The 27,420-nt window shown below is 40.1% G+C and overlaps 4 protein-coding genes across 4 annotated transcripts; 2 read left to right on the forward strand and 2 right to left on the reverse strand.

Annotated features, from left to right (window-relative positions):
* Positions 1-2,261: 2,261 nt before the first annotated feature.
* On the reverse strand, positions 2,262-2,749 carry LOC119547054. The gene has a single exon (XM_037853732.1). It carries the CDS (start codon positions 2,547-2,549, stop codon positions 2,262-2,264), a length of 288 nt encoding a protein of 95 aa, XP_037709660.1. The 5' UTR covers positions 2,550-2,749.
* LOC119547053 (vitelline membrane protein Vm26Ab-like) lies at positions 2,719-3,316 on the forward strand. The gene has a single exon (XM_037853731.1). The coding sequence runs from the start codon at positions 2,790-2,792 to the stop codon at positions 3,249-3,251; it is 462 nt and encodes a 153-aa protein (XP_037709659.1). The 5' UTR covers positions 2,719-2,789; the 3' UTR covers positions 3,252-3,316.
* A 3,735-nt stretch (positions 3,317-7,051) lies between these two features.
* Positions 7,052-20,211, reverse strand: LOC119548358 (tyrosine-protein kinase Dnt). Its single transcript, XM_037855573.1, has 4 exons — positions 19,670-20,211; positions 8,157-9,321; positions 7,735-8,031; positions 7,052-7,656 (listed from the first exon to the last, which is right to left on the reverse strand). The coding sequence occupies exons 1-4, from the start codon at positions 19,848-19,850 to the stop codon at positions 7,545-7,547; spliced, it is 1,755 nt and encodes a 584-aa protein (XP_037711501.1). The 5' UTR covers positions 19,851-20,211; the 3' UTR covers positions 7,052-7,544.
* A 1,461-nt stretch (positions 20,212-21,672) lies between these two features.
* Positions 21,673-27,198, forward strand: LOC119547174. The gene is made up of 2 exons (XM_037853907.1): positions 21,673-21,861; positions 26,597-27,198. The coding sequence occupies exons 1-2, from the start codon at positions 21,688-21,690 to the stop codon at positions 26,969-26,971; spliced, it is 549 nt and encodes a 182-aa protein (XP_037709835.1). The 5' UTR covers positions 21,673-21,687; the 3' UTR covers positions 26,972-27,198.
* Positions 27,199-27,420: the final 222 nt, after the last annotated feature.

Here is a 27,420-nt window from a genome sequence, read left to right on the forward strand (position 1 = left end):
CACTATTGCCTTGTCCATTTTTTGAGAAAATTGTTGTAGAGTGCTGACCTTAAAAGGATAAGGTATTATTAGTTATGTCTTGTTTTCTACACTGAGGATAAATAAGCTATTTAAGCAATGTTGTGAAAGGGAGTTCGAAATAAAGCTATTTTTGTCCGAAATAAAAAGAACTTTTATTGTTAGCTTAAAAACATACCGTGCCAAATCAAATGTAATTAAAATGGACTTTAACCAAGTATTAATTATATAATAATTAATTATAATTATAAATTTGAACACCTAAAACTATTGATATTTGATTCAAGAAGATTTAAAGAAGCCTTCTTGAAACAAGAACACAAATTAAGGAAATAACTCGTACTTGATGCTACATATATATACATAGGGTGACGATGTTTTCTGAGTGTGGAAACAAACTTTTCGGAGGAATAAGATGTCGAGGGACTAGTGAAATTCGGTTGCATATGATCCAAATTGCGGGTACTGGGTAACTCTGTGTAACAGTTTGCCCAAATGGCAAAGGTCAGCAGGTCGTTCTGCGCCTTCGATAGGTTTATATCCACAAGCACAGGCTTATCTGGATTTGGTGCCGCCTCGGTGATTCAACCCAATCGAAATCCGAAACAGAAGTGGGCTAAAAGAGAGCATTTAAAGTTCTGGTCATGATCAATCGACGACCACGAGGGGCAGCTGAAAATTGGGTTCCTCGAAAATCTCCGCCACAAGTCTTCTATATCATTCTATTTGAATTGTAACCTATTTACAATTACTAAGTCGCCGTCTTATTCATTTAAAAGAAATGTTGGAATATATATATTTACCTGGTGAGAACTGGGGTTAACCCTATAAATTATTAAAGAGAAGAAGAATCATCAGCCGGAAAACCCCGTTCCCAATCCGGCTCCCACTTTCTCAAGGCCCAATTTGCCCCCGTTTACGCCCACAAGCCGCCCAAAAACTTCAAAAAATCGTAAGTATGAACGCGGATATCTCGGAAACTTCCAAAAAAAGATAATTGGGATTTCAGATTTAGATTCCGTAGCCTTGTACGCAGCGCAAGTTTGTTACGCGAATATGCCACGCCCACTCTAACGCCCACAAACGGCCAAAGTGAAGCTCACAATTACTCTACGAGTAACGGGTATAAAAATTGCATTTAGAACGACTCGGCTAGTGCTTGTGATAAAGAATATATGTACTTCATAGGGTCGGAAACGCTACGTTCTACCTGTTTCAGCTGAAATTATAGATTTTCAATCAGAGGTACCTTTTGAGTTTTTCGTGTTTTTACGAGCTTTCAAAAATTCGAAATAAAAAAATAATTTTTTTTTGCCAAATCCTCTTATACATGTTTACTTATTTACTGATAGTAAACGTAAAAAATTGAATGCAAATCAAAAATTTTAACCAAAAAAAGGCTAGTAGCTTGTGAAAGAACGGTCCATATATAAGGTATGTACACTGGTCGGCATATGTATTTTGACAAAATAAAAGTTAAGTATACTCATAACTTGAATATACTTCTTGTAAACTATAGGCATCAATGGAAAGGTAATTTCAATGCCGTTTGAATGATACAATACATTTCTTTACCCATTCAGTACTTATTGAAAAGGACGAATTTGTGTAAATCAACTTTGAAAAAAAAAAAAAAAACTTTTTTCCTCGTCTTGAAAACTTAAATTTTTTGATGCAAAAAGTTTCTTCAAACAAAAACAATAGTAACTGCAAAAAGAATTTTTCAAATATCATTTTTCTTATATTTTTTATGAATTTTTGAAAATGCTTAAAAACAGGCATTTGAGCCATATTTTTGTCTTTTTCATACAAATTTTTTCCGACATTGTCACCTTCAAAAAATCATAAAAAATATAAGCAAAATGATATTTGAAAAATTCTTTTTGCAGTTACTATTATTTTTGTTTGAAGAAACTTTTTGCATCAAAAAATTTAAGTTTTCAAGACGAGGAAAAAAGTTTTTTTTTTTTTTTTTCAAAGTTGATTTACACAAATTCGTCCTTTTCAATAAGTACTGAATGGGTAAAGAAATGTATTGTATCATTCAAACGGCATTGAAATTACCTTTCCATTGATGCCTATAGTTTACAAGAAGTATATTCAAGTTATGAGTATAGTTAACTTTTATTTTGTCAAAATACTTATGCCGACCACTGTATGTAATATAATTAAATTATAGTTTTTGCTTAGCCCTCATCCGCAAAATAAATAAAAACTAATGAACAATTTAGTAAAATTTATTATCAGACAAATCGAGCATATTCGAATGGGTGCTGGTGCCGAATTTCTGTTCCACATAAGACCATCATGCCAGCGTGTCGACGAAATCTCCTGTAGTACTGCTGGTTCCATTCGGAATAGAAGTTTATTGGGAGACGGTGGGCCCAACTCTGATTGCGTTCGGCAATGTGACGGTCTAGATACAAAAACTTCGTTGCGGAAGTGACTTTGGCGGCCCTTCTTCGCCAGACTAGCCATGTGGGACTTAAGATCACCAAGACCAGAAACCAAAGCGTCATTGTATGATCCATTTTAAAAAAGAGCTGGTCATTACTATGCTCCAAAGTTGCCCTCTGGTTGGGGGCTGTCAGCAGTTTTCAGGCTGTGGTGGTTCCATTTACATTTTTTCTGCTTGCTGTCGTTCTACTCCGGGATTGCGATCAGCATTTTTGACTTGCGCTATAAAGTGGGTTGGCTCTGAGGTTTACTCAACAGTCACATTTCGTTCTCCACTTCTGCAGCAAGAAGAGATACCTATTGAACCATCCGCAATGGCATTTAACTTTGGTCACCTTCTTATCGCCGGTGTTTTGGCATTGACCGCAGTGTCCTCCGAGACCATCCAGCTGCAGGCCACGCAGGGTATCCTTATCCCAGCTCCTCTGGCTGAGAACATTCGTGTGTCGCGCGCTGCCTACGGCGGATATGGAGTTGAAGCTGCATCGGCTCCAGCTTCCTTCTCCTACTCGGCTCCAGCTGTCCAGCCCTACTCTGCTCCAGCTGTCCAGCCCTACTCTGCTCCTGCTGGTCCCTCCTACTCAGCTCCAGCCGCACCCACCTACTCAGCCCCGTCATCCATTCCATCGCCGCCGTGCCCAAAGAACTATTTATTCAGCTGCCAGCCGTCTCTGCAGCCCGTGTCCTGCAATGCTCCATCCCCCAGCTACGGATCCGCCGGGGCCTACTCGCAATATGTGCCCCACTACGCTGTTCCCTTCGTCCGAGAACTGTAATAAGCGAACCGAATCTGACTGGACACTGTAATCCACATATGAATAAAGTTAAGCGTTAAAATATATTCGTTTCCGACTTTTTCCTGAAATGAAAAAAAAATTGATTGGTTGCTAGAAACCAAACACCAGTTAACAACTTTCAGTGAGCACAATAGCTATTCGCACACCACCTAGTACATTTTTTATTGTGTACGAAGAAAACGACAGAAAAGCAAAAAATTTACGAAAAGTGTGGCACCAAAACTATTTGTATATGTTAGCGATATCCTCAGATACTTATAAACGCAACGGTAATCGGCGTTTCTTTTTTGAGCTTTGCATTTCCTAATTTCTGTAATAATTTATGTCTTGTTTGGTAAAATTCTTTGGAAGTCACATAAATATGTTGGTACTGGAGAAATAGCTGGAAATCACAAAAAAGCTGGATGGCCTAATACACTTACCTCGAGAGTTACATACCAGTAGGACGGCTTGTGGGCGCTAGAGTGGGCGTGGCACTCTGCTGAAACAAACTTGCGCTGCGTAAGAAGCTCAGGAATCTGCACGCCAAATCTCAATAGCCTAGCTCTTATAGTTTCCGAGATCTCAGCGTTCGTCCGGACGGACAGACAGACGGACAGACGGACATGGCTAGATCCACTCGGCTAGTCATCCTGATCAAGAATATATATACTTTATGGGGTCGGAAACGCTTCCATCTGCCTGTTACATACTTTCCGACGAATCTAGTATACCCTTTTACTCTACGAGTAACGGGTATAAATATGTATGTATAGTTGAATTTTGAATGAGTTATCAGCCACTTTCTTAAATCTCTACTCTGTGGATAACCTTATTTGCCTATTTCTAGATGCGCCGATAATTTAGACACAATTGAATTTATAAGGCAGTTATACCAACACTTAAATGGAAATGGCTTTTACAATTTAGACAGTATTTCTATCCACACTTTCAAGCCCTGTGTCCCCCACTGTTACCTGCTGACTTCCAATTAAAACCATTTCCAAAATATTTTTGTTTTTTATTTATTCTGGTGCGTTGTCCAATTCTATGGAATTGCGGCGCCAATGAACTAAATGGGCCAACTCGTTTACTCATAACAACAATTTCACTTGTTAGCTATTGGATTGAAAAAAAAATATGGGAAACTCAATGAGAATTTTCTTCCATGGACTCCGTTATTGGTTTTTTGACCAAAACCGAAATTTATGCGTCTACTTCCAATGAAACATTAAAATTCCATTAGCGGAAGCGAGGCACATAAATTTGTGCCCCTACTCCCATAAAAACAGCGGGTGGATTGAATTTCGGTAAACGGAGTGCCAGCTTATCGACAAATGAGCAGAAATTATGCATTTTGTTTAGCTTTAATTGCAGCTCAGTGTATTTATTTAGTTCTCGAGCTAGGAAATGGGGAGCACAGAAGCGATAATCGAAAATAATTTATAGAAAATAAATATTTCCACACAATGGGCCTCCCTAGACGATGGGAAACTTGAACTTCCATTTTCCTCGCGGATCGTTTTTTATAACGGGTATTTATGGAATTCTCGGGGCTTGTTGGGCTTTTGAACTCTTTTGTAACGGGGTGAAATATAATAAATAAATATAATAATAAATAAATATAATATAGTGCAAATAATTATTGTATCAAATAATAATAAAGATAATATGGTAACATATCTATTTAAAGATTTATAATCTAATCAGTAAGACTGAACTAAAATATTAGCCGTACAGACAAGTGAGTATCTTCCCGTCGAGTTACCTAAAAGTTTTCCTGAGTATTTCTTCAGACTTTGGCTGGATTTTCTCCCAACAATTTCCCTCGCATTGCCCCATTGTTGATGTTTATTTAAGTTGTCATTAGAATGGTGCAAAGCAACGGCAGCTCTGGCAATCCGTGGCAGTTTGGCCATATAAACTTTTTAAATTATCACCGAGGCGCAGTCGAGTTGCAAGTGCGGGTGGTAGATAGGGTTATGCTATATAGTCGATGGAAAATCGAGGGGACTGAGGGGGGAGGCTGCCACTTGAGTCAGACGTGGATGTAACATGGAAATCGCATGGCCATGTGAAATGGAAATGGTGGCACTGCAACCCTCCCACCCAAAACGGTTTGGGTATCCCCTTTTCAGATTCCCGGAAAATGTTCGGATAGTACGTCGGCATCGATGAGGTGGGGCTGAGTTAGGAACAGTCCCGCTGAATGAAATCAATGTTGGTGGGACTTGTCTGGCGATGGCGCCCCAACAGCAGCCGGAAATGCAAGTCAGTATTTTGCTTATCGTCTGGATGGCTTGTTTACAGCGGGAGAAGGCGATGGGAGGAAGTGCAGAATTTAACATGGACGAGGGAAACGATCACTTTAAGATTTTCCAGATAATGTCTTTAAATGGATAAGACTATCAAAAACTTGAAAATGAAGAAGTTTTGAATTTTTTGTTATGCTTTTTTATGATAGCCTACAAAAACTGTAAAGTAGAATAGATAAGTATTCTTTAATCAGAATTTTCAGTATAATGGGAACAGCCAATGGCAACATTTTATATCTTTTTTTAAAACTTTGTGCAATATACTTAAAAGAAGTTATAAATTTATGGTAAATAGTATATTTAAAATATTCAGAAACACAAAAAAGTAAATTCATGAAGCTTTCAAATGCAAGGCTCTATTTGAAATCATTTAGTGCAAGATACAATACCTAGTGTCTATGCAGCTTCTGTATTTATTTTTCCTAAACTCACAACCATAAAGTAGTTAACTAGCCAACGACTTCGATGAGAAAGTCTTCACCTGTCGTTTTGTTCCTTGACTGCAGTCAACATGCCACATTATCAACTAATAAGTATAAACAAACTATGCGATTAAGTACACTGTTTGCGTTTCGTGGGGGGGATCCCTATTCGTAATGCCCTGTTGTTCCATTCGGGGAATACATATTAGCAGCAATGACGACAAGCCAGGCAACACGAACAGCAACAGGCAGCAAGTTTAAAGCCGCTTAAGGCTATAACCAGAAATGCGATGGCAAACGGAGCAGGTCAAGTCGCACAAACACAAGGATTACCAGGAGGCAAAGGCAACTATGGTTGTTGATGTTGTCCTGTATGGGAATAGTACACACAGTACGGGCCAGCAGCAGGTGCTGGGGATAAAGGAAGTTGATGCCGGTAACACAATGGCCAACACGCCAAAGGAAAAGCAAAAGGCGATTCTGTCAAAATATTTACGATATGTCGTCCTAGCCGTTTCTCTGGCAATGGCTTTCAAAGTGTAAGGACGCCCGCCCACGAGCACAAACACAATGGCCGAAGGACGCAGGACATGTGTAGCACATGCTATTTGTGGGCCACACTTTTTCCCAGCACCAGGTTATATATTTCCGAGCTCATCTACGCTGCCAAGGACACAACCATCGAGAAAAAAAATTGATACATCTTCCAGGGTCTCTGGGAAAATTCTTTTTTCTTAGTTTATCCCACTCCCACTCCTCACTTGAGCACAAAAAAACATTGTCATGTAAAATTAAAATTTATGGCTAATTTGTGTGCGTGAACGTAACTTTGTTACCGGGCCCCTTTTCCTTAGGTGCTCTCGAGTAGGAAAGCCGTAAATTTCCTCCATTTGCCTGGGCGATTTTCACCAGAAAAGTGTGGAGGACAGCCTAAGCCCCGAGCAAAAGGTTCGAGGACGAAGGCGTGACTTGTGCTGGAAGAGAACCCTTCGGAAAACGGTGATAAAACCTTAACGACGAAACCATAAAATCGGATAAAAACAAATTGGTAATTTCTGGAATTGTTTTGGCATATATAGATGAGTGTATATATGTGTGTATATATATTTGTATATCTTGTTTTAGTCTCTCATATAAACGGTAAATTGTCAAAAATGCTAAACATACAACATGTATTATATGCATCATAAATATGTATGTGTAATCTTAAAGGTAAATCTAATACTATTTATAAATATCACTATATTTGATTCGGCTTTCGTTTTTAGCTATTTTTGATGGATTAGAGAGAGGAGTGTGCAAACTGAACTATTTCATCTAAGTGGTAAGAGTCAAGTTTATCGTAGAATAAGCTTAAGGATAAGTACTTAAAGAGTGTTGAATATGTTAACTATATGTACAGATGATGGGCCAGGGCTAGGCTAAACATTCGATTTGGCAAATCTCGTTATAACAAAGTAAAGTAAGCTACAGGACTTTATTTAACTAGGGTTAAATCTCGGAGACCCTTCAAAAGAGCCGATCCCCTTGTGGATGACGTTGATACTCTTGATGTCCTAGACATAGCGCGTGATTTGTGAATAGAATTCGGAGAGACAAGATTGCAGCTGGGCAAAGGTAGGCCGCTCGCCAGGTAAAAGAGCCCAACAATAGGCCATGATCGTAAACCTTTAATGAGAAGATAAAAGAACGACCATTGAATTAGTAAAACAATCGGTTAGGATCTCCATCAATTCGAATACTCACAGCTCATCGGGGCAGTTGAAGGGTTGGGCCAGTCGATAGCCATCCTTGAGATAGTGTTCCATCTCGAAGGGATCCACCTCGGCATATGGTTGCTTGGCGGAAGTGCACAGCTCCCACATCAGAACTCCAAAGGCCCACGAATCGCTGGCCTCGGAGAACTGTTTGTGTTGTAGTGCCTCCAGGGACATCCATTTAACAGGCCTATTTTCGCTGTCCCCCAGACAGTTGTAGTCCGAGGGGAAGAGATCCCGAGACAGCGAACTGTCAGACAGCTTCACACGCAGCTGATCGTCAATACTGAGAGGAAAAAATAAAGACAATTGATTAGATTTGTAAATATACCAATAATAATTGAAAATATGTGATTAAATAAGCTTAAACTTAAGTGAATATTTCTAAAATACATAATTATGTATACTTACACACAGTTCCTCGTGGCAATATCCTTATGCACAACACCATGGCTGTGCAGATGGTCCAGGGCCATGGAAAGTTGCGAGGCCATCATCACAATCTGGATGGTCGTCACCGTGCGGGCACAAGCCGGATCCAGTAAAAACAGCTTAAGATTGCGGGTATTATTCAGAGCGGGATACAGGACAAATGGTGTGGTGTGATCCTCTATGGAAACGCCAAGAACAGAAAGAATTCCGGGATGAGAGGCGCCATAGAGCAGCATTCCTTCCTGCAGCAGGAGGAGAACCTGCATCTGGCTGGCATGCTGGGCCACCGTTTTGACCAGAACATCCTGATTGTCGTTGTAAGTACCGCGATAAACTCGCCCAAAGGTTCCCTCCTGCAGAAGACTCGAAAGACGCACCCTGCAGCGCTCTACGGTCAGCTCGGAAATGCGGCGATGCAACTCCTCCGGATGTTGCTGCTCTACGGATACGGGAACTTTTCGGGGCAATGAGGAGCCATGAATCGGGGCTATAATCGAGGGCGTCATGTATGCCGCCGATCCCATGGAGGACTGGCAAGGCGGGTGGGTATTCAGTCTCTGAAAACTCGATGTCCTCATGGGTTGACCGCCATGCTGATGATGCTGTCTTTTATTCGCCGCTCCCTTGACACAGTAAGCAATCATCAGGAGCAGGCACACAGATCCCATGGCCACAGAAACACCAACCACTAGGGTAATCAGTCCTGTGGGGGGCAACATCACGGTCTCCAGCAGCTGGGGATCATCCATATCCTCCGACAGATCCTCGGCACTATCACTAACAAGGCAAATCTTCTTGCGCCGGAAAACCAAGTGAGTTACATTGTTAAGCGATCGGTTTAGCACCACTTCCAGACTGACAGTCACGTCCACCTCCGCTGCCTTTAGACCGCTGCACTTGAGGGCGATGGACCAGGTCTGGATGCTGGTGGGGATTTCCCCGCTGTGCGAAACATTGATCGCCGGTCGTGGCAGCACTTCCTGATCGGAACTGACCACATTGATGCTATAGGGAAGTCCTCGACCCGCCAGCGATTGCCAGGTGAAACTAATGTCCTTGACGTTCGCCGGAACCGGTACAATAAAATTCAGAGCGTAGTTGTTTATGTGACCTTCGCGAACGTAGTAAACCTCGGCAGAGACACCTGGAAACAAGAAAAAATCAATTAGTTAGGTAAATAAAGTTCAAGAAAGATCTACAGATGGATAGTAAAATATGATATGATATCGTCAAAACGAAGTGTAGTAAAAGATCCAAAGCAGATCGCATCCTTCTTCATCATTGTTGACCCTAACATGTAGCATTTACTCTCAAATAAACCAAGCACGTGTACTTTCCCTATCCTCCTCGAGAACATTTCCCATGCTAGTTGATAAAACAAACTCATCCACAACTTTGTATGTAAATCTTTCCGTATGCACTCAGTGCAATGAGTTTTTCTAGAGGCTTGTTTGCTTAACCCGATCCGCAGACAGTCGCCGGCAACATTTTATATAAATAAACACGGGCGAACGCTCGAGTTTAGGGAATTCCTTGGAAACTATTTTCGAGTTTATCATCACTTGTATCTGTATCTGTAGTTGTATCTACCGGGGAATCTATGTAGAACAACAGCACGAATTGGATTTAGGGAGAAACGGCAATGGAAGTGCGGCGTTCTGAGGTTGGCAAAACAAGAACACAGGGCAAAGACAAACAGAATGAGCCATGTCTGGGGTTTGTTCCCTTTACTTCGATTGCCTGTCTGCCCGATTGCGGTTTGACCCAGGCTGATTCTTCGAGTTAATGAAGCATCTTCGACAGTGTTTTTATTTATTCTTGTTTTCCCTCTTTTTTTTCAGAGATGTCTGGCCGCGATTGCCAACTCATTTGGTTTTGTTATGACGTCTTATGCTAATGATAATGATGCAAGCAGGTAGTTTTTTGTACTGATTTAATGGTTCGTCCTAACAAGATTTTCCTGGACCACACAAATCGAAATTTAAGTAAGCCAAATTGATCAACAATGACGCGCATTCAGTGCCCAATTTTCTGCTGCCACTTTTGGGTGCACTTTCAGTGCATTCAACTTTCCCCCAAATAAAACTGGCAAATTGTGGGGCCCTAGAAATAATTTACGAAAATCCCTGGAACAACCGAGAGAGGAGGAAAGCCACGCCACGCGCACTTCCTTTGACAACTGGCAATAACAATAAAAATCAGCGAGCTTGTAGGTAGACAGAGCTCCAGACATCGCCCTAGACGTACCACTAGATATAGGTATGGTCGTTGGCGATGGAGAAGGCAGACCCGGCAAATGGCTCAACTGGGTGGCATATAAATTGTGTCAGACATGCGGGTATATGCTGCACTTGTAAAAATAAAGCTATCCGACAAGGATACAATTTTAGTAACAATTATACCAGTTCCCTACCAAAAATAGCAAATATCCCTTAAATACTTAGAAACTAACCAAAGATGAGAGCCCCAAACCAAAATTAAAATGTTTTTAACCAAAGTTATCTTTACTGTTCCAGATACTTTGGTATACTACAAGTTCAACAATTTTGCCCCAGTGCATTTATTCTTCAGCCCTGCAGTCTTGGCTCCCCAATGCGCCCTACCAACTTCCTCGGCTATGTGCAACATGTTGCACGTTGCTGTTGCTGAGTTGCTGCGGCTACGACAAATTCCTCGGCAGCATTTTAAAAATAGCGCCCATGACTTAATCAAATGCAACGCGTCCTGTCTCTATAGCAATTTCCCTCCAGGCAGGCTGCTTTTCAGCCTCAGACACACGTTTCCATTGACCCTTTTCACCGAGGCCAGCAAGATGTCCCGGCCAAGAGTCGTCACTCGGGCCCAGAGTTCACAGGTTCATGTGAAAGTTGCCGCTCTATTGCATTTTTATAAGGTGCATGGGGCGGGGGCTGGGGATCTGGGATGGGATGGGATGGGATGAGGATGGGTTGGGATTGGATGGGATACGTTGGGATTGTCGAGGGCCGCGTCTTGAAGTGGATTCGTTGTCGTCTACCTTATGTCTCGAGCAAATGTCACTTGCATGTGCCCAACGCGGGTCGGCTCTTGAACTTTTTTAACCTTTTTGTGCTCGTATTATCCGCCATGTTCATAACTGGCTGGCTTTTCCAACGCACAGAGAGAAAATCACAAGGTAATATATTTATAAGAAATATTATATTATATAATTAAAATTAAACCTATAATATCTTTTACTGGTTTTGATTGGTATATTTCAGTTGGAAATTCTATGGAATGAATTTCCACTTATAGATCGATGATATTTTTTCTCCGTGTGGGCGTGCCTGCTATGAGGACCTGGAAAAAGATGTGATGGTAGTGGTGGCGGCGTCGCGAGTCTCCCATATCGTATGTCGAATTTTTCGGAGCGTGCAGTCATGATGCTGTCGTTGCGAGTATTTTTTGCAACTTTTTAATAGCTTGCTACTGCTCAGAGTCACAGTCGTGACCATTGTTACACCGCTTCCAAGGAGCGGAGGGGCATCCTACATAGAACTGCCGAAACGACTGGCCGGAGACACTCGTACACCAAAATAAAAAAGAGAAAATTAAAATAAAAAAAAAAAACGGAGAAAAAGTCTACGGTTCGGTTTGGTTTCCATTTTCATGTAATTAGCGTTGCAATTCGTGAAGTGCTTTCCGCTGTGCCGATTTCCTATGCTGATTTTTCCCAAACCGAAACAAAGACCAGCAAAAAAATTAGAGTTTTCGCTGGGGTCACTCTTTGGGGTCAGCGGTTTGGTAGTGGCCATCTCATAACTTGGACTGTTTTTTTTTTTTTTTTTTTTGGGCAGGGAGTGGTGAATGGGTGTGGGAAGTCATCTGAATGTGGTTTTTCTAAAGGGCAAAGGTTGAAAATATTTGTTTTGCAAATTAACCACTTGGGGTTAACGATGCCATTGTAAGAAATTTAAGAAAATGCTCTTAATTCTTCGATTTTGGTAATTGTTATAAAGTTGGTAGATTGTTTTGGATCTGTAATAAAAGCCAGGACCCCATACATTATTTATAAACTCCTAAACTAGGTCTTTGGAAAGATAAATTGGGGCCAAATCGAAGATAGATCCCTGATGTTTATAAATGGACCTTAAGTGATGGGTAATTTATGAAAACTAGTGGCACAGCAACACCTTCGATTTACTGTCGTATTCCTTCGTCAACTTCTTGGCTTCGTTGGCCATTATCTCCATTTGACAAATATCCCAGGCTCAGGCTGTGACTACAAGTAATTTTGCTTAAGCAAACAGACTGGTACGTGGGGCACATGGACAACCCTCTGGCCGGGGTCTTTGGGCATCTTCTCCTGGCATCTTTTATCTTGTCCAATCCTCCCAGGCAAACGAAATTGCAATAGATGATAAATGATGGCACAGCGACTCCATCTGCACCGTAACCGCATTGAACCTTTTGCAGACTCTGCAACCCCATCCATCCAATATTCCGGGCTTCGGTTTCGGTTTCGGTTTCCCCCCCCATCTAATGGCTAATATGTCACTTTGGCTGCATTGGCTTGAAATCTGCTCCGGGTCTTTTGTGCAGTTTGTGGCCAAATCGAAAAATAAATAAAACAAATGATCGGCGCCTGCCGGGAACCGCCTTCAAAGGCACCCCCCCGACCCCATCCCCCTTGGCTTATCACGCACAACAATCTCGCTTACAAGCTCTCGGGGCACCACCCCCAAAACGGACGCCCACCACATGTCAACATTTAACATGTTTTTGAGCCATGTCTCCGACTCCAGCCGGCAAAACCCCCCTGGAAAAGTCCATCCCCCCCCCACTCGCATCCGTATCTTTGTGTGAATCGTTTCTTAGTTGCCTCACGTCGTTATGATAAATGATGCTGCTCCTTTTGTTTTGCCTATTATTTTATTTTTTTCCTGCTCGGTTGGCCTTTTTTGCAGCCGCGGGCTCATCGTTCTCGTTTCTCGTTTTCGGCTTTTGATTGTAACAAATTTGTGGCAGCAAAATTAGCCATCTCTTTAGGGCAAAATCTCTGCCAACTCAAGCGATTTGGCACAGTTAACGCGTAGATTTTCCCTTTTTTTTTGTTGGGTGCCCAAATTAATCATTCAAATTTCCAGAGTTGACGTTTTCCAAACAATTTTGGCCAACTGACAAAAAACAAACGGCTTTGACCGGCCGGCTTATTGTAATATGCAGAATCAATAGTAATTAACCTTAATCGTTATTCATTTTTTGTCAGTTTTCTGTTGTCTTTTCAGTGTTGAGTTGCGAGAGAAGAGGAGACAGCCTCCTAAAAATATATATAAATGATGCGGGTCAAGAGCGATGGTGTGTGAAGATAATTGAGCTTCGAGTGGCTGCAGCTGGGCAAGCTAAAACCTTTTGTAAAGACAAAGAAATACGAAAGTATCTATAAGGAAAAAAGTTCCAAAAGAGATACAGAGAGATACAAATGTTCAAACTCCTTATCCACACAAAACTGAGATACTTTTATAAGAACTGTTTATTTTTCAAGCCGCAAACTTCAAAATATTTTATACATTTTCTGTAACAACTTGAAGACACATGGAACAGATAAAATCCCCCGAGATTCGTATCTTGCAGTGCCACACTATCTGCCAGTTAGCAATGCCATCTATACTAATATACTTCAGAGCGTATCACGAATTTTCCCATTGTGGGAATGTCAGCAAAATCGTGTTAGCAGCACATTCATCTCACGGATTGCATTGCCGTAGTATGCCTAGTTAGCGATGCATCTAGATGCTGCTGCTGCTGATGCCACGAAACAAGCCAACTGCTTGTTTTTTTTTTTTTTACAAAGAAATTCCCCTACAACGCCCACTCCGATGGGTATTATTCGCCATCCCTTCAATACTTTCCATGTAGCTTTCTGCAACGGAAAACTCCCACAGCGCATAACCCAATTAAACACCGAACAACTCAATAAACACAGTGCAGCAGCGACAACAAAAGAGCAGATGCACGCACTGCATCTGCATCTTTGCAACTTTGCAGTTGCCCAAAGCAGCCACGCCCCATTTTGCAGCGCCCATATGTCACAGTGACATGGAAATAAACTCGATGGCTGCGACAACTTTGCACAGACAGAAAAAATGTTGCTTAAAAAACGATTAAAAAGATGAGGGATTAAAAAATTCAATTTTTAATTTTAGAGAAAGAACTTCAGATTGCATAAAATATAATACTAAATACTAATAATACTATGCATTATTTTTTGAACCCGAACTTTCCCATGTTTTAAGGACAGTTACCTCTATACTTTTCTCTCTCTACAAAAACAGAAATCGGGCTTCATTGATAGCGCTTTCTGTTGTTTAAAGTAAATATGATTATTCCTTTTTTTTGCCATACTATGCATGCCTATTCGGCTTGCATATGTACATACATATACCCATATATTGTACGGGGAGCACTAGCCGGGCAAACAATGGCTGATATTTATTATTGACATGCGCCCCACTGCCTCATCGCTGCTCTCCATCTGGCAGCCCCCGGCGGGGTTATCAGAGTTGTCAGTTCCCAGTGATAACCGCAGCACAGTAGCGTTCGGAGGAGCCAGCCCCTCAGTAAGCCTTTGACGAGAATCGGGACCCACTCCACTCTACAACTCCACAGGCCATTCGTTTATTATTTGCCTGGGAAGTATTGCAGTCGCTTTTATTGCCTGCAATCGGTTTATGCGATTTTCATTTGTTTAAATGCCGTTTTTTGTCGATAGTTTGGCTGGTTGGTGGTAATGGGAAATGGCTTTAAGCCCGGGCTTAGTCAAGTTTATGACTGGTTTACAGTCACCAGACACATGAACCCATAAAATATGTATGCAAATGACCCTGACTGAGCCTCCCAATTTGGCCCTGCCCGTTTACCACGCCTAATCATCAAATTGCAGTTTCCAATGTCAAACACGTAGCCCCGGGTAATTCGAAACTCTTTTGCTATCAAAAAATCGTAATGAAATCGGAGAAGAGAGATCTTGTTTGGTTTGGGGAGACTTTATGACCTGCCAAGTGCCCATCAATTCGAAATCGATAGCCCTACGAGGCCGCACGATCTCTGATCGCATTTAGAAATAGATTGAAAATAAAATCGAAATATTGTTCCCAAATGCCCGGGCACGACAAACTTTTGGGACTGTCTCATAAGTCACGTACGAGCAGATAAATATCTCCGATGATCGTGGTCCATAGAAAGCTAGTGCGGAAATGATCACAGAACAACGTGATAAACTGTGGCCAAAATAGATAATGGATTTAATGAAGCCGGAGATGATCGGTTATCCACACTAGCCGATAGAAATCAGGTGAGGATCTGATTGGAAGCTTGTTAAAAATGACTTTGAAAGTAATATGGGCAAAATCCATTTTGTGGTGGCTTAAGAAATATATTATATTACGTTGGACAAGACACAGAAAGCTTTAAAAACCAAAATCGATTAGGTCCACTTGAATATTATTTTACTATGTGAATCGTATATCTTAAGCTAAATGAATGATGCATTCAAGTGCTAATTTATTGTCACATAAAAAATTGTAAGACATTTTCAAAGTTAAGATGTGTTAGGATCAAGATCTTTCCGGCCAACACAGTTTATTGTCCCCTTTCGCGATCACTAATTGAACAGATAAGATCTGCGGACGCGACAGCTGTGTCAACTCCTTCGGATAGCACTTTTTACGATCTGTCAGGTGAGCTGTTAGCGCTAGCACATCGTATAGCAAAAACTGGCACGATCAGGTCCATAAACTTTCCCCACCCTCTCTATTTTTCCCATTTTTTTTGCTTTCGTAGAGGGGACAGCTTCATTAGCTAATGGCCACTTCATTATGTGTGACTGGCGAACCCAACGAACGGCGAAACTGGACAATAAATTGCCAAACACCAATTAAAATATAGATCATGCCTGCTGATCATATCCAAGTAGCAAGTTGCCAGCCAAAGCAAAACCGTTAGTAGGGGGGGGGGGGGGGGGGGGGGGGGGGGGTCTGGGTGGATCGGTGGCGATTCTCGGAAGGCTTTTAGCACGACCAGATGAAACGGCCTCCTGTTCGCTTACAATTATCGGCTGCTGAGATCTTGGAAAGGCAGCCAAGAACAAGCCATAAACCGGAGAAGCGCACAAATGTCTCCACTAGGCCGGGGGGAAAAACAAAACACGAGATACAAAAATATAAAAAGAAAAACAGAAAACAAAGTAAACGAGATACATGCCTGGCTTGTTACGGCCATCCGACAGATTCAACAGCTTTAGCTTCGGTTAGGTGCTAAAAGTTGCCACAGTAGCGCGTCGTGTGTATCTTCGAGATACTCTTGTGCCTCGGCAGCTTGTTTGCTGTGTAAGCCGCTTAGCCGCGGCTCACTTCAAATAACAAAAGCCATCAATACATGTTTCCAGATGCCTAGGCAAATATGAAAATATTTAAATTGGCCCAAACAAAAGGGCCTCGAGCTCTCAATTCATTTAGCACAGTTGGTGGTAAATTTAACACATCCAACTTAGCGTTTTCCCCCAATATTCTCGTCACTATTCAGTATCTTTGTATCTTCAACTTCATAGCGGCTAATTTATGGCCCAAAGCGGCTACCAATCGATCATTCGCGAGGGGGCGTGGCGATTTTAGCACATTCTCCGCTTCGAAAGTGTGAAAATCGTGCCAAAGCCATTGGAAAAGCCTCCATAATCCCGGTTCTTTTAACCATTTCAGTTTTAATTGCAGCTTCATTAGCAGGCTAGAAACAGTAAAATTAAATCAAAGCGCCCCAAAATGGTCACCATAAAAAGCTGGAAAAATTCCAAATCGTCTATAAAATGCCATAAAACGTACTGAAAGAGGGGAAACTACGAGAAATGTAGCAGGGCGAAGGCAATAAAATTAAATTTAAATAATGCACTTTTGGCTATTTAAAATGTAGCGCGTGTCACAGCAGCAAAAAAGTCGTTAAACTTTTTTCGGGGTGCTCGCCTTCGCTGTGATGGTTTATTTCTGGGGAATATGATTGGAATCGAAATGGGAATAAAGTTGGAAAACGTATGATCATATCATATATGATGATTCGATCGAGCATGGGGCCCAACCCATGCTGGCTGGATCGTATTTCATATGACTGTCAGATGCCAGGAACTTTATGACTCAAAACTTTTTAGCATTGAACTTTGCCGGGACCCCTGTCGAGATGATAAAAAATAAGGGAACTAACCGCGTGCGATCATCGGCGAGCTATAAATTACGCGTAAATGCAAATGAAATTCATTTAAGCCGCCAACTTTGGCTAAAGACCACGCAGAAACCCCGCCCCCTCGGTCCAAAAAACCCCTTTTTGCGCACACAAATCAAATGCAAATTATGCAGCTTAATTGATTTATGGCCCACGGAGTGAGGAGTACAAAGCATTTGCGCATTTCTTTATGGCCCGTCTATATGCATTTATCCTACGCAAGTCTGCGCAACTTTTCGACTTTGTCTTAATTACCCCATGGCTATATGTATCTACAATTTGCAGCGCTTTGCTGGCAAAGTGCGGCCCACAGACCCCGGAATATTCTGCATACTTGATTTCACGCCCCCGAAATCCCAAATCCGAAATGCACACGCAAAATCGTCATCGTCGTCAGCGAAACGGCTCCCACACATGGTTAGAAAAAGATAAAGAAAACTTCGATTTAACAAGGCGCGTTGCATGCCAAAATCTGGTGCTGCCGGAACAGCATCGCAAGTGGGCAGACTTGTCATGTAAAATACTGCCAAAAATGCAGAAAGCCCTCCGAGGGGGTAAGAAAGTGCACACACAGTGGGATGATCCCGTATGAACCGTTCAATTTTGAACTCCAAGGTTCAACATTCAAGAATTTTTCAAAAACCAAGTTTGGTTTGAAAAACTACACCCAACAAAAACAGAAACTTAAGATTTAATACCGCTTGTTCTAAAATTATACATATTAGAGGCAGTATTGGTATTAAAATATAGATTTAAGACTAAATAATATAAAGTCCATACTTTACAGTTTCATTTTCGTACTAAAGAGTCTAGAATTTGGGTATGTGGATTTCAAATCAGTTAATTTCATTATAACCCTTGCAAATGTATTAATTTAACCCTCATCTAATCGATGCCAAATCGAAACTCAATAGTGTAGAAATAATATAAGAATATTTGCATTTTTATGACTATTCTGTTTTAGGGTATACATACCTAGTAGAGGTGCAGAAACATGGATATTTTTCAATGTTACGTCGATGATTGCCTGTTAAAACATCGGAAAAGCGATGTTTTCTGTACCTCTAATACCTACTGCCAAAAAATGTAGTTATTATAACAGCTATAGTGTAAAGTTTTCATATAATTCGAAGTATTCTTTCATAGTCATATAACAAATTCCCTTGAAAACATGAACTCAAAGTTTTGACATTTGAGCCAATACCTTTTTCCACATTTTTTAAAGCATTAAAAAACTGAAGGGTAAACAAATACCACAAGTTAACTTTTATATTAATAATATTTATATAAATGTATGCAATTGCAACCTAGTAACTCTTAAAAACTGTAAAGTTAACAGAAAATTCCATTAAAAGTTACAAATATTTCCCCTCGACTCTCAGAGAATTTGAAACTTTTGTTGGAACTGTGTTCTTCTAAGAATATGTGAAATGCACCCCACTGTGCATTCCGCCACCCCTCACAGCTGATGCCCCGCCCACCGCCACCCGCGCCCACTGCTCTTCTTCTTGTTCTTTTCTCTGCTCCTTCTCGCAGTCACGTTTTCGTTGTTGTTTTTTTTTTTGGGTGGCTTTGTTGTTGTCGCCTTTGCGTTGTCATCTCGTTTGCATGTTCCTCTCTTGCTTCCTCCCCCTCTCCCGTTATCTCTTACTCCGCAAGCTCACTTTGCGTTTTTTTTTTGATTTTTGGGTTGCTAAGGAATTTCAGTTCCAAGAAATATTCAAAAATATTCTCCACCAAGGGAGATAAATTGAATGCAGCATGTAGATTTCCAGACTTTGTTGTTGTCTTTATATATTTTGGCGTGTCTGCCGCTTCCTCTTCTTATGTTTTCTTCTTCTTTTTTGTTTTTATACGAAGCGTAAAATTTCCTAACGAAGCAAACGAAAGTTGGTTGTTGTTTTTGTTGTTGCGGGCGGTTTGTTTATTTGTTTTACTGTTTAACAACACCTGCGGCATGCGCAAGAGAGAGAGAGAACGAGAGAGGTGATAGAGCGAGGGCATCTAAATTAAGCCAAAGCAAGGCAAATAAACATAATTTTTAAAGGGAAGTAGGCTTTTTTCACTACCAAAATGAATGAAAACTTAAAACTGTCTTTAATTGGTTGACACAAGTTGCTTAATTGTTGTTTACTTTTCAGAAAGAGAGAGAGAGAGAGAGAGAGGGAGAGTAATTGAGTTTATAGGAAGGAAATCAATAACAAATGGGTGCGACATAGAAATATTTGAAAAAAAAGTAAAAATAAAAAAAAGTAGTAAAAACTCACCCAATAAACGCATTACTTCCACGGGATTTAGAAAAACATTCAGATGAGCCGCTACTTCGCTGCCAGGGCGCAGTTGCAGCGCTGCCAGCGTCAGCAGAGAAAGCAACCACATTTTCCGGCTCAATTTCATTATAATATTGGTTTTATCTGCGTTTTTACCACATTTATTCACAGATTCCATTTTATTTTGTGTACTTTTCGCCAGTTTTTGCACTTTTATCACACACTGCAATTCGTAAACAATCTTAACGAACGACCAGCACAAGGGAAAATCGTAAATTGGGAGAGAGACAGGGATGCCGCGAGTGAGAGCGAGAGAGAGAGCGAGCTAGTGCGAGTGCGACGGCGTCGTTTTAGCACCAAAAAACGCCAAAAACATTGTTAAACCGCTAAAATCTTAGATATTTCGCTTCTATAAACAATACATAGTCACTTAATTCACGCACTTGTATTTCCTAGCCCGATTTCCACGATTTTCTGTCACACTTTCACAGTTTTTTCTACCACGGAGCAAGCATTTCTTCTTTTCCTCGCGGCGTCAAAAATCGTAGTACGTAAGTCGGCCGAACGTAGATATACAAAATTGCCCGTCGAACTGATTTGTTCAAACGGCTTGACAGCCAGGTTGCCTCGAACTTTTCGACATCGAGCTCGAACAACAAGTTCGCGCAACACGTTGCGCTGATCCCCTCTTAGAAAACGTTGTAACTTTACACAAATTATAGTATCAATTTTCAAAAGATTTTGAAAAATGTGGAATGAAGAATGGTAGATAAAAACATAATAATAATAATAAATAAATTAAGATTTTTATATATTTTGAGCCAATGGCTTACGAGTATATGAAAACGTATATTTTGGTATATGTACGGTTTGTTTGGTGGTTCTTAAAAATGCGATTTTGATGCCGAATAATTTTGAATTTACCTACAGGATTGAGAGAGAGTTTTTGGATTTTTACCATTCTTTAAAAGTAAATAAAATCGCGAATAAAATTTTTTATAATTTAGCAATTCTGATATTTTTTGAAAAAAGGCGCTCAAAAATTGTGTTTACAACCAGGGTGAACATGTTCGAGACGGCAGTTTGATGTTGCAGCCTTATGCTCTTTCGCTCGATGGTCTTCTCTGGCGAATGAGCGGAGCAAAGAAAAATGCCAAAAGGGACAGAACGCCACCTGGCGGCGGTTGAATGCAACCAGGCGTGGCATACGTACATACCCTCACGAAAAGTTGGAAGAGAATCAAATTCCGATATAACAGTCTGATCAGGGGAAAATAAATTATAACAGTCAGTCTTAAATTTGGGGAGGGATAAGTTGCATGAAATAAGTTCGATGTGGATTCCAAACTGAGTTGCAAAGAGGATTTACTCGATTATATGAATATTGGATGAATACCAATAATCATTATAAAATAAACAAGACAGATCTTACAAAAGAATTTTTATCAGACTTTCATAGTATAATAAAGGAACTCAATAAGCTTGTCCATTCTAAATATATCAATGCCTAAATTTTGTACCGGTCTTCCTAGCGAGAGTTGCAGGGTGTTTTAAGGGTTAAGACCCCGTATCAGTTAAAAATAAATATACATAATTAGAATGCATTGCTAAAATTGAGTAAAAAATTCTGTTGTTTTAAAAATCAGATAAATTCTGTTGTTGCCAAAGTTTAAAATATTTTTTACAAAATACAGTTAAACTTCTGAAACTAGAACGGGTCTTCCTCGAAGATTCTATAACTCTAACTTATTTGAAGGTTCGAGTCAAGGCTATAATAAACAAAAAAAATCATAAAATAAAAACGAATTTACTAAATTTTATTTAAATAAAATTTACCACCAACTTAAATAAATAAAAAAGAGCAAAATGTAAAGCTTTCATTTGGCGTGATCTTGAATTAGTTCAGCCACGGCCTTATCAGTAAAAAAAGCCAAAACAAGCGCTTCATCGCTCATGGCGATAAGGCAGGGCGATAACGCCCTGATGCGAACTGGCGGCAGTTTTATTTTAGCACAATGCCGAATCGTCCGACGCGGAAGAAAGACCCCCGCATTCTACTGCAGGATTTCCTGGCGTTATGCCTATGGCTCCTTTTCCTGGCTGAAACCGCCGATGGAATGCGGTGCAGGATTCCCTATGAGAGGGTCAGGGAAAACTACTGCTACTTTGTTGCCGATGAAGAACCGCTGGTGAGTCAATAGATTGCTATTATACATGGATGAGGTCAGCAGATAAACAAAATATAATAATAGTATTAATACCAATTACTCGTAGAGTAAAAGGGTATACTAGATTCGTCGGAAAGTTTGTAACAGGCAGAAGGAAGCGTTTCCGACCCCATAAAGTATATATATTCTTGATCAGGATCACTAGCCGAGTCAATCTGTCCGGATGAACGCTGAGATCTCGAAAATTATGAGAGCTAGGCCAGTGGCGGATCCAGAGACGATTCTTGGGGGGGGAAATTGAACTTATTCTTCGATTTGGGGTTCAAACTTATTATATATGATGGACGTTGATGCACTACGAGCAGTACAAACAAGTGGCCCAACGACACCAAGCACGTGCTTGTTACGCGCGGGGCCCTTCTATAAATTTGGGCAAAAATGCGATTTCGCGAGGAAGATACAAAAAACAAATAGAGACGGGACACAAATGAAAATAAAAGAAGCAACTAAGAATGAAGCAAATGAGTTAAAATATTAGTTTTTAATACCGGGATAGAAGATGATGTGCAAATTAAATGGTAAAGATTGTTATAATTATTACATAGAACGCGAAAGGGCTCGTGCAGACAAAAATTTGATGTACATCGTGGCAAATTTAGGGGATAATAGTTTCGTGTTAGTCTAGCAGGGACATTGAAAGTTAGGCGGTTTACAAGTTCTACAGAATCAATATCACCTCTAATAAGATTTTGCATAAAAATAGTACCAAGCATTGTTCTACGATTTACAAGTGTAGGTAAATTAAGCAATAGTAATCTACTCTGATAGGAAGGTAGCCTTACGTTTTGATCCCAGTTCAAACTACGAAGGGCAAAAAGAAGAAATTTTTTTTGTACCGACTCAATACGGTCAATGTGCACTTGATATTGTGGACTCCAAACCGAAGAACAATATTCCAAAATAGGACGGACAAGGGAGGTAAATAATAATTTGGTTGTATAAGGGTCATCAAATTCTTTTGACCAACGCTTTATAAACCCAAGAACACTCATGGCCTTGTTGACAGTGGACATTATGTGGCAGTCAAATTTAAGTTTTGGGTCCAGAAGAACGCCTAAGTCATTAACGGAATATATACGATCGAGTGACGTATTTTGAAGAGAGTAACTAACAAAAGTAGGAGTACCCCTATAAAAAGTCATAACGTTGCATTTAAGGCAGTTCAAATTTAAAAGGTTATACTCACACCATCCCTGAAAACAATCAATATCTGACTGTAAGTTGGAACCCGACGCTATATCGTTATATGACAAACAAAGCTTAACGTCATCAGCATACATTAGTACACGAGAATGTTTTATGGTAGAGGGAAGATCGTTAATAAACAAAGTAAACAGCAAAGGACCCAAATGACTACCCTGAGGCACTCCAGATGTCACGTAGATCAATTTTGAAACAGCGTTCTTGAATATAACCCTCTGAGTCCTACCATTCAAATAACTTGAAATCCAAGTTAATAGCTTACATGGAAACCCAAGCTGATTTAATTTGAATAATAGAAGAGAGTGGTTGACAGAGTCAAAGGCCTTACTAAAATCTGTATATATAACGTCAGTCTGCATTTTTTTCTTAAATCCATTTATTACAATAGATGACAATTCAAGAAGGTTGGTGGTGGTCGATCTTCGCTTAACAAAACCATGCTGACACGGTGATATTAGCGAGGAACATAAATGTTGCAAATGAGAAGTAATAATACGTTCAAATGCTTTAGGAATTGCCGACAATTTGGAAATACCTCTATAATTCTGGGCATCCGCCTTCGCACCCTTTTTGTGAAGTGGAATGATAAAAGAGTCCTTCCAGATAGTAGGAAAAACTGATGATGAAAAAGACAAATTAAAAAGTTTAAGAATCGGTTTACATATGGTTGACGCACAAAACTTAAGCACACACCCGGGGAGTCCATCTGGACCGGGAGAATAAGTTGGCGTTGTTGTTGCTAAGTCTCTTATGAGAGAACTTTCCGTAATTTCAGGGGTAAAAATACAGTTTGCCCTATTTAAGGGATTAGGGTAGTTAGAATTTGACCAAGCAACCGAACTATAAGTAGTTTGGAAAAACTCGGCAAATAAATCAGCAATTTCAGAATCCGTCGATGCCTCCATTGAGTTAAAACGTACAGATGAAGGCAATGCCGACGACTTACGCTTGGCATTAACAAAGTTATAAAACTGCTTCGGATCATTTGAAAATTCGAATTTACATCGACTTAAATACATAGAATAGCAATGACTATTGAGAACATTAAATTCCGATCGAGCCACCACGTATTTCGAAAAATCAGATGGCTTACCCGATTTTTTATACTTTTTATAGGTGTTTGTTTTAAGGTTTTTAAGTCTTTGAAGCGCATTGGTAAACCAAGGAGGCCTGTTTAGCTTTGAAGGAAGCCTATCAGGAACGCATTCATTAAAAAAAGTATTTAACACTATATAGAAGAGTTCAGTGGCACTTTCAATATCCATACAATTGTACAAGTCTGTCCAATTATATTGAGAAATCATATCGTTAAGTTTTTTATAGTCACATTTTCGAAAACATCTCATTTTAGTTTGAGGAACTAAAGGAGAGAGGGTATCAACGCATGGGAGGCAGATTGTCAATTCCATTGTTGGATGATATCGGTCTTCAGGTACAACAAGAGCGTCAATTCTAGATACCGTGACTTCAGACGGGTCTGAAACAAACACGAGATCTAGTTGTCTATTTAATGAATTCCGTATAGAGCTTACTTGCTGTAACGATAATTCTAGAAGACCATCTACAAAATCATGGGCGGATAGAGGTATAGCGACAAGTGAGTCAGTAGGAGAAGACCAAGAGATATCAGGTAGATTAAAGTCACCCAAAACAATCAAAAGGTCTCTGTTAGAAAGAAGGGATAGAACAGATTTTATGGCAGACAGATGGTGCTCATAAATTATTAAATCAGACCCAGGTGGAATATAGGAACATGTTACAAAAATAGATATGGATTGCAAGGAAACTTTCACACTAACGAATTCAATTTCGTTATGGGTATCAAAGTAAATTTTTTCAGATGTGAGGCTAGTGGTAACGGCAATCAGCACACCGCCTCCCCTACGTGAGGAGCGATCGGTCCTATAGGCATTAAAGTTATTTGACAGAACTTCAGAGTCAGATATCTCTGGTTTCAGCCAAGTTTCCGTAAAAGCCAAAATATCTGCAGTAAATGCAGAGGAGTCAACATAAAGCTTGGGTAGCTTCATATTTAGTCCCCTATTGCGAGAGAAATACAGTACAAATTATAATACAAAAATTATCCATCCCAATTTTAGGTAAACTGTTGTATTTTCATTTTTTTATTGCAGAGAATATTTTTCTAGCAAACAAGTAAAATTTTCAGGTTCTGTGGTTCCAAGGGGGGGGAAATTTCCCTAATTTCCCCCCCCGTGGATCCGCCACTGGCTAGGCTATTGAGATTTGGCGTGCAGATTCCTGAGCTTCTTACGCAGCGCAAGTTTGTTTCAGTAGAGTGCCACGCCCACTCTTACGCCCTCAAACCGCCCAAAACTGTGGCTCCTACAGTTTTGATGCTCGAATAAAGATTTTAACTGAAATGTATTGTTCTTATCAATACCAGTCGATTGACACAAAAAAATTGCCATGCCCACAAACCACTTACAAACTTCAATAAATCGTAAATATGAACGTAAATATCTCGGAAACTATCAAAGCTAGAGAACTGTGATCTCAGATTTAGATTTCGTAGCCTTGAACGCAGCGCAAGTTTGCTACGCAAATATGCCACGCCCACTTTAACGCCCACAAACCGCCCAAGCCTGTGGCGCCCACAGTTTTCATCCTAGATAAAAAATATTAACTGAAATGTATTGGTATCGTCAATACCCATCGATTGATCCAATTTGCCACACCTTAAATCTGTCTACCGCCGGTAGGTGGCGCATTTCAATCTCGCTTTGCTGCTTGCATATCTCCATTTCCCTTTGGACCCCTTAGCTGATTAACGGGTATCTGATAGTCGAGGTACTCGACTATAGCGTTCTTCCTTTTTTTTTTTTTATCATTTTTAGCTGGTCAAGTTGAACTTAACCACATTCTGTGCATAAACATCGGTTGTTTGCCAATCATTTATGATTCACTTAATTCCCATATCAGCAGGAAAAACACAAGGGACATTAAACATGTTTTGGTTGATATGGACAAGTCGCTTTATGTTGAGTCTTAATAGTCCGAAGCGACTGAAAGATGCCCTACAAGTTAAATTGCGGGCAAAAAAATTATAAACAAATACAGGTTAATAGAACATTACTAATAATATCTGGGTTACCATTCTTGAAGCGTTTCAATTTCAATTCATTTTCAATTAAATTATTAGATCTCATCAGCCCCAGATCCCCGATATCAACTCCAGTTTCAAAAATATAGGTCCGCTTCCCTACCAGTATGTAAGGCTTTAAGCCTTAAAAAACAAAAAAAATTTATTTTAAGACCTAATTCAAGTTTAACATGCGGAAGGGAAAACAGCTATTGAAGAAATATAACCAGGGATGGTCAGACATTAAAAAAAAAAAGCTTTCAAATTATATGACAAGACTAGAAGTACAAAGCTTTTTAATTTTACTAAAACCTACCGTATGTAGGTGCATCTTTCAAAAGTTATTTACTTATAAATGAATACTAACTAAACCTTTTTTCCTTTGGTTCGTAGCACACATCGTTCCACAACTTCTGCTACCAGGACAAGCGCACCTCTCGGGTTTGCCTGGATAGTGAGGAGGAGATGCGGTTTCTGGCCCAGCACCTTTACGAGATGGGCTACCCGAATGGAACCCAGTTCTGGAGTGCCGGCCATCGCTGGCCAGGTGACAATCGCTTCTATTGGAACTACTTTGGAAGGGCTAGGCCTCTGAACTACTCAAATTGGGCGGTGGACGAGCCGACTCCCCAAATGGGTAGGAACTGCCTAATTCTTACACTTCGAGGTGGAGAACTCGTAATGAGCAGTGAGTCCTGCTATACCCGAGCTGTCGATATATGCGAACAGACCCTGAATGGTACAGATGCCCGTTCTGTTATCCACTGATTGACAAATATTATTTCGTATACCTACATAAGTACCTAGCCAAAGCGGCGTATGACAAAAATCACATCTCGAATTCCCTTTATTTCTTTTAAAATATAAAAAAATCAGGTGAAATACCAAAAAATTACATTTTTATAAACTTTTTGTTTAAAAATTGTACACTAACAAAAATTAAAGATATACCAAAAATAAATAGCGGTGGACTTAAGTCCTCCATTAAAACATCATTACTTAATTCTTAAAATGTCTCAAGTAAACTGTTTCTATTTATTTTGAAATTGACTTTTTACAAATGAAATGAAAAAAACAAAAGATTATTATAGCTATCAATGAGTGTTTATTGCTGATAAGCGAATTGATGCGATAGAGGTTGTATTTTTTTTAATAGGCTTACATAAAAGTTGTATTAAAAAAAAAAATCTAAAATTGAAGGTTACTTTATAAATTCT

The sequence above is a fragment of the Drosophila subpulchrella genome, chromosome 2L (genome assembly GCF_014743375.2).
Source record: "Drosophila subpulchrella strain 33 F10 #4 breed RU33 chromosome 2L, RU_Dsub_v1.1 Primary Assembly, whole genome shotgun sequence".
NCBI lineage: Eukaryota > Metazoa > Arthropoda > Insecta > Diptera > Drosophilidae > Drosophila > Drosophila subpulchrella.